General features: G+C 34.6%; 1 protein-coding gene across 1 annotated transcript; it reads right to left on the bottom strand.

Moving 5' to 3' along the window:
• Window positions 1-3,792: 3,792 nt before the first annotated feature.
• On the bottom strand, window positions 3,793-4,185 carry LOC136987159 (uncharacterized). The gene has a single exon (XM_067284880.1). The coding sequence runs from the start codon at window positions 4,183-4,185 to the stop codon at window positions 3,793-3,795; it is 393 nt and encodes a 130-aa protein (XP_067140981.1).
• Between the last annotated feature and the right edge of the window lie 7,022 nt (window positions 4,186-11,207).

Raw genomic sequence — 11,207 nt, 5'->3', positions numbered from 1 at the left:
TTTGCCAAGTTTGGTGAATTTAGATTGAACTATGAGAAACTTATCCGAGTTCAAAGAAAAACGAACCAGGGGACCTATTCTGAGCTCTTCCGATAACTGAACGAGAGCGATACACGGGACATTCGATAAGTCCTCTTAGCGAAAGGCAGTTAACGAACCTTAGACAAATCGCTATTCTGTGCTCCACGTTAAGTGGGTTTCGCTACGGGTAGTCGGTCGAGATGCGTCTGGATTCCATGCTATCGATAGCTATTACGCTTTAACCAATCACAGTTTAGTTAACATTGTATTTTGTCACGTGACTGCAACCCGCCATTTTCTAAGCGAAGCACGTGCTTTTAGCATTGTCGTGTACTAGCGCTAGTGATATAGTTTTGTTTTGTTTTAAAATGTCTGGGTTTATTACTGGGTCTATTACTGGGTATTTTGTCAGTCCATCCGTTAAGCAAATATTTGTTTTTAAAAATTATAATTTATGTGATAGTCATTTATGTATAGTGTATAGTTTACTGTTAAGTTACGTATATAGAATATATTTTTTTTACTAAAACTAATGAATTAAAGCCGACATTAAACTTAGACATACTTTGTATAATTGTAAAATGTTAGCATTATGTAATAATAGAAATCTTTATTTTGTAGATTTTATCTAAGTTTCTTTGTATATTTCTATATAACTTCATGTAATTAATGTATTTTTTAATTCATTCATTAAGAATAAAATGACAAACTTAATTTTGCCACAAGTTCTACTTCTATAAACCTTATTACCAAATCAGAATTAGTATTATGATTAAATGTCAAATGCAATACATCTTATTAAATGTAAATATTATTTGCATAGACATGGAGTGACTGGAAAGCAAACATTAAAAGTAAAGCCTCACAAATAAAAAAAAATGAACGTTTCACACAGGAGGTGGGCCTTCAGTTAATCAAAAATTAACTGAAGTTGAAGAAAAAGTATTAAATTTAATCGGTGTTACGGCTGTCCCCTCTCTCCAATTGCTCGTGAAGTAATATCATTCTTACACGAAAAGACGCCATGTTGTTTTCACTTTCGTTGCGTTCCTAACGGCAGCTTGAGAGTGACCGATAACAAAAGCTTAGTTATCGCACGTGGCTATCGGCACCGAAAACGAAACGTACGGCTCGGAATAACATTTTCACAGTTGATTAAACGCGAATCACGTGGTTCCGATAGAAACTGGTTTTTATCGTATTCGTTAGCTTAACGATAGTACTCAGAATAGGTCCCCAGGTTTACGTCCTATGTGGACGGCCGTCACGTGCTCTCGTCGTTACAGCGGCTGTAGTGGCAGTAGTATTGTCTCATCCCATCTAGATGGCACCTTTCACTAGCTCTAATAAAGGAGAAATTTTCCACAATTTTTCCAATCAAAATATTGCGGAAAATCTCGCTAGTAGTTTGTGGTAGTGACATTGTTCTGAACTTTTAAACATTGACCTTCTGGAACTGGACCACAAAACTGTACCTGTCGAAGATTGAGGAAGAAACAGTTCCCTCAGTAAAGACTGGACAAAATTCGAACTGGACAAAATTCGGCTTGTTTTAACGAGAGACCCCAATTTATCGAAGACTTTTTTCGCTTAAATGCGAAATAATTTTATTATTTTTTTCATTTTTTCGTTTACTTTATTTGTTTAGTATACTTTTTTTACTATAACACTTCTTTTTTATCCGTACTTTTCATCATATTTTTTTTTATCAACAATAAATCACTTATCTTTTATTTGTGACATATTACTGCTCAATCTGCTCGCCCAGGCTAACTACATCGAGAAACATCGTTTCCAGTTTCTCGATGTGACTTACTTTACTAGTTAATTTAATAGCATCAATGATCCTTAATATTAAAGGGTTAATTATGCACAATTAACAGAGACCAAGATTAAAACAGTTCTCTTTATTTATTTTGTCTATTTAACGATGCATTTTGGATTGATAATTTTCCAATCCTCTCAAATCTAAAAGCAAACAAACGTGGTATAGATTTCAATGTTTTGACTTAAAGTAAAATGGCGGTGGATAGTATTAGTCGTTGCTACAAGAGCGCTGTATCTAACGTCACAACCAGTCTTAGTATATTCTAGCTCGTTGGCTCCAACGAAGGGTATAGCGTACCAGGCAACATACAAGAGTGACTTGTGTATTGTCTTTGTAATACATTTCTCTGTAGTCAAAACGTTTTATTCTCATCCGTGTCCAACATAAACAACTACGAAATCAACGACACTGTCATGATGTTTAAACATTTTAGAATATGTAGATGGTCGAAAAAGATGACCTATAGGAGAGCAAATGATAAACTGATAATTTACTATGGCATTAAAGAAATAAACCAGCGACTTTCTCGTAAATTTAAAATATCGGTGGCGCTATCTGTTATCTTATTTTTTGATAAAGAGCACTCCAAATTAGAGGACAAAAGCAGGGCCGGATTAACTCACTTTGGGGCCCTAGACATTTTCTTCTTACCGGGCCCCCTCCCTCTCCCACAAGAAGAAACACAACACATTTTCTTTAGATTTTAGAATTCACAATAATCATATAAAAAGCAATATATTTTTCTTTCTCTTCTGACTTATGGATATCTTATAACTTCAAAAAAATTTTAAAACATTGTGTCAACAATGAATAAAAAACAATTAAAGTTAAAAAAGGTAAAACGGGGATCAACTTGCAAAGAAAACTTTTATTTACATTAATAACCTCCTAAATGCATTTCAGCTATGGAAGGCCTCTTCAGTAGGTTCAATCATACACAGTTCATGCACCGAGAGAAACTTATTAAAAGAAACCAATATATTTTTGTTTATTTGTTTATTATATACAGTTTCCAACAAAAAAGTAAACTGTCTTATTTACAAATTTTTTCAAAATAGACAGTTTGACCGGGCCCTAGACATTTGTCTCGTTTGTCTATGCGATGATCCGGCCCTGGACAAAAGAGACTTTATTTTACAGACTGTACATGGTGAAAGCGGAAACAAAGGGGTGAGGAACACGCAGTAATGTTGCCGGTGTGTAAACTACATAATGCACCCTAGCGTTCACCACTAAGGTGCATAACCTGGCATAACAAAAATTAAATATTAACTCTTTAACACTTCTAAATTTTTACACTTTTCTTGCATTCGCGACATTCAAAGTTTAAGATAGAAAAGAAACAAAGATACAGGACCAGAGTGCATAGAAAGCGATGTCATTTAAATTTACAAACTCCTATACAACTTCTAAAGTACTCAAATTTAATCCGAGAAGCGGTTTTGTGAATACAGGTACTCCTCACTTTACGACCTATCTGCTTAACGACCACTCGCACTTACGACCTGCAATTCGGGGAATCCCCTTTTTCAGCTTGAGTGTCGGTCAGTGGTGAATGGTGACATGCGCACTAAGCGTACTATAACAGTCTTATACTACTATAATAGGCTAATAACGTACTATAATAGTCTTTTTATGAATAAATTAGAAGTTTGTTGCATAATTTTTATAATTTTACAACGATCCTATATTCCCGGTGTAAGCTCCTCGCTTATTGACAAATTCGCTTAACGACGTAGTCGTCGGAACGGAACTCGGTCGTAAAGTGAGGAGTACCTGTATATCACCCAACTGTTCGTTGCTGTCTATGTGCTTTACTATTATTTCTGTTCCGATCTTTTCCTTTACAAAATGCTATTTAACGTCAATATGTTTGGTTCGTTTAGAAGCTTTCTTATCTTTAGTAAACATGTGAATTGCACTGTTGTTGTCAACGAACACTATTACAGGTTCCTTAGAATTTTTAGTTCTAATCCGAATTTTCTCATAAACAGCATTTCTCTAATAGCTTCAGCAGTGGCTAATACAACAGTTCTTCGTCTTCTGAAGTGCCACGATACTGCTCCTCCTGAATACACTAGCAAGTATCCTGATGTGGAAAGTCTATCTTCCAAGTTTCCAGCAAAGTCTGCATCGCTATAAAGAGCTAATTTTTTGTTGCCATTGTATAAGATTCCATAATCAGTAGTTCCTCTTAGGTATCTTAAAATTCTCTTAGCTTGAGTCCAGAGATGATGTTTTGGATTTTCTACATGTCTACCTTTGGCTTCCTTCGTATCAGCTATGTCATTCTTTGAGTGTTCAATTGGAGTAAAGGTAGGGTTTGATCCATCCATATTTTTGTTTAGGACATTTATTTCCTCTTCCATTGGCTTCTTCCATTTTGGTTCAGTTAAGGTTCTGAAGCAGATATCTGCTTGCAGTCTGCAATCATTGCATGATGATCGTACCTTAATGGCAATTTAATTTCATTCTTACTTCTTAAGTTGTACATTTTGTTTTCTGTTTGACTCTATTTTCTTGTTCTGCTTCTTCGCATGCTTCTTCTAAAGTTGATTCCAATTCTTCTTCAGTATCACTTTTATCAAATATTGAGTTTTCTTCATTCAGATCTAGAGTTATAGTCTCTTCAGTCGGTGTTTTATCTGACTGTGAATATTCAGTTTGTTTTTCATCATTAAATTCCACATCGCGAACGATCTGGACATCATCATCAGGGAAATAGATCCTAAATCCTTTGGTGTTATATCTATAGCCCACAAACAGACCTTTTTTATTCTTAGCATCCCATTTTAAACATTTTTCCTTAGGTACATGGACATCCAAACACACGTAATTGACTTATGTCTATACTTTGTTGTATCATACTTCATATGGTGTTTTTCCTTCAACACTACTCCTTCCAGTTAAATTTATAACATGTACAGTTGTGTTTATAGCTTCTGCCCAAAGTGACTTGAATAATCTTTTTTCATGGATCATTGTTCTGGCTGCTTCAAGGATTGTTTGCATTTCTCTTTCTATTCTACCATTTTGTTGTGGCGAGTATTTACTGGATAACTGATGAACAATTCCTTCTTCTTCAGTTTCTTTGATTAGACGGTTAACTTCTTTACCATTATCTGTCCTTACTATCTTGATTGTAGTTTAAGTTATTTTTAATGTATTTGATGCATTTTTGGATTCTGTCTTTGGCTTCATTCTTTCCTTTTAAGAAGTATACAATTCTAAAGTGATTTAGATCATCTTTTACAAGCAGGAAATAGCAAGCTCCTCCTACAGATTCTGTCTCCATAGGTCCACATAGATCGATGTGTAGTAATTCATCTAGTGCTTTTGCTCTTGAAGTACTTAACTTGAAAAGAATTCGATGTTGTTTCCCTTTCATACAGGATTCACAAAAGAAGTCGGGGTCGTCATCGTACTGTATTCCACATTTCTTTAAAATTTCTCAAACTCATTTAATGTTTTGATGAGCTAATCGTTCATGGAATTTTCTTATGTTTTCTTTCTTCCTGTGTATTCCAACAAGAGCTGAGTTTTTCAGGTATTTTTCAAATTGCATATAGTATAGCTTTTCTTTCTATGTTCCAATAGCAACCAAGAGGTTGTAAATCATACTGAAGCCTCTATCTGATGCTGAGCTGATTGAAAATAAATTAAACTTCAGATTCAAAATGTATAGGACGTTGGTGAGACTTGATAAAACGTTTAATTTGTCATTGTTAGCCAAAAGTTCAACTTTGCCTGATCCGTAAGCTTCAAGATATGATCAGTCACCAATCTTTATCAACTTTGATCTAACAAATTCTGAATAATGAAGAAACCATTCTTTCTTTGTGCACATGTGATTGCTGGCTCCACTGTCTGCAATCACGCAAGTTTTCACTTGGTGCTATCTCCGCCATATTCAAACCGACGAATGCTGCTTTCCTTCTATCGTTCTTTCTTGTTATCTTCTTTTCTTTTTCTTTTCGTAGCCTAGCTGGACACTGAGCTGTAAAATGACCAATTTTATCACAAAAGTGGCATGGATATCTCTTATTGCTTGACCTGGCTTTGCGATTGTACAGTACATTCTATGAGATGGAAGTGGAACATTGTATAGTTTTTCTTTGTTGGAGTTATTCTCTGTAAGTCTACTCTCTTCAAGAAGCAGTCTCGATGTTAGATTGTGCAAAGTACGTTCTTTTTCAATGACAGATTCCCAGGCAGTTATAAAGTGTGGCAGGGAAGAAATTATTTTAGTCATATGCATAGTTTCAGATATCTCATCATCTTGCACCTTCAATTTTGCTACAATGTTCAATAAATCGGAGACGTGCGTTCCTAATCTTTTGGCTTGAAATTCAGTACAATTCTAGGGTTGCCTGAGGGGGAGGGAACATCCCTGTACGATCAAATAATGTCTAATGAACCATATCCCTACAGGTGACACATCACGAGATACAGCCCCCCAAAATCGGGCCACACAAGATCGCGGCGCTCTGCTAACTGGCTTCGCTCAGCGAAGACTCGCTTTTGACTATGTAGCATACGCGACTATATGTACGTCATTTCCAATCACATGACTCCGCTTCCGTACCGATGGTGTCTTGCATGTCGTAAAAAAGAAATAATTATTATTAATTTATATAACTTTTTAAAATATACATGTTTTTAACAGGGTGAGGGGAGGTCACCCACAGAATCGGTGGTGTCACGTTACGTTACATGTTTCTGTAATTCAATTGTACTGCTTAAGATGATGTATGTTCTATGAGCTAATTTTTTTTTGTATTTAACAGGTGCTGATGATAAAATACGAGTGGGTCAAGAAGGAGCCGGTCACCGTTGCCGCAAGAGAATGCGGCGCGGCCCTGCAAACAGCGGTGGACTGGTATAACTTCTGCCGGGAAATTGCGGAGGATTTCGTCTCCAACAACCAAAATCATCAGCTTAGCGGTGAAGGCCTGCACGTCGAGGTGACAATCAATCCAAGTTTCTGACTTCACCGATATGTCTATGTCTGTTTTATGTCTATGTCTATGTCTGTATGTTATGTACATATGTTTTTCTTTTCAGATCGACGAAACTTTTACCAGGAGACGAAAATACAACCGCAGGTGCGTAACCAAAGGCACCCAAATAACTATATTCGGGAAATGCAAGAGGTTACGTACTGGCATGTAAGTAGTAACAAAACATTATTTCCTATTATTATTTACTTTTAGTGGAAGTTTTGTGTTATATTTTCTCATATTCTTTCAGGTGGAGAACAAAAACAGGCGCGTTCTGTGGAGCCACATGTCCAGATACATAGCTCCTGGTTCCATAATCCTTTCCGACAGCACGCCCCAATATTGCAGTTGTACAACGGGCTTCTCGGAACATAAGACTGTGAATCACAGCCAGTGGGGCCCCGGGAGATAAGGAGGACGATACACACCATCCCCATTATCTCTCCACCACCTCGACCTTTAACCACAAAAATTTATCATCAATACCCCTAATACACAAACCTCTCTGCAAACTTTCAGAAATTTTCGAAAAAAGCACAGTTGTTGTTAAGCTTCAAACAGAGTAACAAAATTGTGCCCCCCACACACACACTAACCCATAAAGAAAGAAAAAAGATTTTTTCGCATTTCGCATCGTAAAAATCTTGGGGGCATTTTTGACCGATCGTCCTACTTTTCCTGTTATATATAACAGTGAGGAAAGTAAAAATATATAAGCCAAATGACGAGGACGGATGTCCAGTCGAAATGAAAATTTTCTCCCTCTTTATTTAGTGTTGTTTCAAAGAAACCTCACAAAATCATGTTAAATATAAAGTGGAGTTCAGAACTCAATAAATATTTGATAACGTCTATTCAGTGCACTTGCATAGCAGGAGAGGCAGGATATTGTAAACATTCAGTAAAGACATTGCTTAATGTAAACAGGTAAAAAACTCAAATAGCTAATAAATAAGTGTTATTTGTATTGGTATGTAGATATAAATAAGTAATTTTCTCTTGCAGGTATGATATTACTTTGGAAGATCTGAGTTGTACTGATCTTGAGCAGTATTGGAGCAAAATGTCAAGGTGGTCTGATAGGAGATTTGGAGCTTGTAAAGTTGAAAATTTGTGCACTAAATGAAAGCCAGAGATGCTATCACAGAACGATTTTTACAAGAATTGCTTGATTCTACTTTAGTTTACTAAAGTAGAATCAAGCAATTTTTGTAAAAATACAATTGGAAGAAAATGCTTAGTAGCCAAAGCTGTACAAAATTCAACTAGTAATACCGTGCCACACTGGTAAGTTTTAAAAGTAATTGAACACTGTATGGTCTGTAATAGTATTTGCCTAATGTAAGTGATCATCATATGTATATAAAGGGTTCAATATAACTAGAGAAAATATTTACAAAAAATAAGAGAGAAATTGAAGACATTTGCCACTTGACAATGGATCAAAATAATGATTTGTGGAAGAAATAGTAGTATTAGAGTGACAGGATCAGTGTGCTATGAACCAGTGGCATGAGGTGATATTTGATGATAGGGAAGCTGTGTTTCCATAAAAATTATAAATAATACTGGAAATGATAAAAATAAACAGTTTGTTTGTTTATTTTAATTCTAAAATAGATACATTGACAAGAAACAAAGATATAAGAATTTGTTTATGAAAGTAATCGCACAATATGTATTTATATTTTAGAAAATACAAGGAAAGCGGTGCTTCCACAGTATCGGTGGACTGCACGCCACTGTTACTTATGGAAGGAGGAAAATGCTGACTGGAAAAAGAAGTTAACCAATGTATTTAAAAGCAAATATAAGGAAAATGAATATACAGAGTATGGTAAAAAGTGGGAAAAGACAACACTCATCTTATATGGAACCCTCTATGGTTGTGATGTCAATTTGGTTTGACAACTTCACCACCACTACTACCCTGTTTTGCATTTTCTCCTAATGGGCTTGTATTCAACAATGAAGAACTTATCAAGCTACTAGAAGTCCTCCAAAACTGGTGCAGAATGAAGAAAAAATGGTGCAATCTCTCAAGTATATAGAGTATATAATAATCATGGCAATTACAGCTTAAAAAATCATAAGTATTATGGGCAAGTCCAATTAGGCTTGGCTATATTAAATTTAAATTCATTTGATTTTATAATTTTCAGTTTAGCAAATACCAAACACTTAAAACCCTTGAAGTTTTAGAAAGCTAGTTTTATTCATAAATTGACAGAAAAGCTATCATATGATTTTTGCCAATTATTTTCCCTTACCTAAGGATAATTAATTCCTAAATAAACAATCTAAAATAAGGATTTCTGATGGCAAGGGTAAAATAAAAATACACATTACTTTGAATTTTATTAACTTTAACAATAGTAACAGTCATAATGTTTATCTAAATAATACAAAATGAATGATGCAACAAATTAAAATAAACATTTTCTTTTTATTCAGTATTTTATTCATAATTCACAAAGATGAGTTATTTTCTTACAGATTTATGCAAAAAATTAGTGTTAAGCACTAATAATTTTATAAAGGATATTGTTATTTTTTGTTTTGGAATAAACTGTTTGGTCCTAATTTGTGTTTGAGTTTTTTATCATACAAAACTTGAAAAACAAAAAAAAAGTAAGCCTATTAAGTATGAGATTATGAATGAAGCAGTATTAAACTGCTGTTTATATATAGAGTCAAAATGAAAATGTTTGCATCACTCTTCAAATTTTATCACCATCCAATAAATTTACCTAGATAAATTTACCATACCACAAATAATAGTTAGAATTTTGTCAATATGTGGCAATACAGTTCAGTCTAATTTTTGTTTAAAACAGCAAATACAGTAATACCTCGGTTTTCGTCGATATTTTTTGCGATAAATTTTTCTCGGTTTTAGTCGGTTGCCTCAGATTTTGTCGGCATGCCCACATAACTTCCTGCTAATTTTGTAAAAACATAGGGCAACCAATGCATTTTTCTGCTCAGTTGTCGTTTCCCGTTGTGTGAGCATTACCCTGTGTGTGTAGCCAAACAATTCCATTGATTTGCTTTCCTTTTAGCTCCATTGTGGGACCAAAGAAAGTTTTCAGAGCTAGCAGCCCTTCGAATGCCATGTTAAATGTTCATTTATTCTTTACATTAGTCTTTTATATTCATTTTATATTAATTTCTTATTGTTTTTAGTATTACAACACTATATTCATTCTCTATAAAATGTATTTTTGGTATGTATTTTGGAGTGTCTAGAACGAATTAATTAGATTTACATTGATTCATATGGAAATAATTGCCTCAGTTTTTGTTGGTTTCGGATTTCGCAGATTGTTTTCGGACGGATTATCGACGAAAACCGAGGTATCACTGTACTGTAGTTTTATACTCTGAATTGTATGTTCAACATATACTCTGGCCTTGCTATTTCTGCAGTTTCCAATGCACCATGCTTGCTTAACTGATTTTGCCTTCTTACAAATGGTGAACATACTAAACCAATATTATGGCAGAACAAGCATCTATATGAAAACCTTTATCTGCCTTTACTTGATCTGCATAAGGATCAAGTAAATCAACAAATTTGATTCCTCAAATATGGCTTTGTCAGATGCCCTACCTCCATATGCTTTACTTAAATAGGTGATTAGACCAGATGGGGCAATTCCAACTAATACTTCAATCATCTGCTTACCATAGTAATGGGAGTAAGTTAACATTTTTCAAGTAATACACTTTGGTTTTTCATCAAAAACTTCAGTGCAGTCCAAAACCACACGAACTTTGCTGTATTTTTGAAAGAACAGGTAAGTTTTCCATTATCTTTTCTTTGGAAGGCCACACAATTGTAGCACTTAATACTTGGCTCAGATAAGTAATAGTCCTGAAAAATATTCTGCATGTTGTCATGGAAATTTGAAATAAAACTGAAACATAAGTAAAAGACAAGGCCAGTTTTAGCTTCATCATAGCAAGAACAATTTCGACTTTATTACACAATTTTGTAGTATGCCTTACAAGTAGTAGTGAGTTAGGGAGCAGTTAGTGAGTTGCAGCCCAACAATACATTGGACTGCAACTTACTAACACAGGCAGAGATAGTATCAAGCATTTTAAACCTATGAGAATATTCAATTCCTTGTCTGATTTTATTAAGTCAAACAGTATATTTTAAGGTTGAATCTAAAAATGTATTCACTCGAATTCTTTTTTCCATCAAAATATCCTTCTCCTGAATGTTGAGAGCTTTGATACTTGGATAAATTCTGTGACAAGAAAACAAAGAAACAAAATCTTCAATTAAAAGTTAACATGAGAAAACAGATGTATTGGCAAAAAATGTAAATAAAATTATTAACACAAAA

This window comes from Centruroides vittatus, unplaced genomic scaffold (genome assembly GCF_030686945.1).
Source record: "Centruroides vittatus isolate TY-2023 unplaced genomic scaffold, ASM3068694v2 contig_1012, whole genome shotgun sequence".
NCBI lineage: Eukaryota > Metazoa > Arthropoda > Arachnida > Scorpiones > Buthidae > Centruroides > Centruroides vittatus.
Note: the sequence above shows the minus strand (reverse complement) of the source record. Positions and strands in the feature narration are given on the sequence as shown.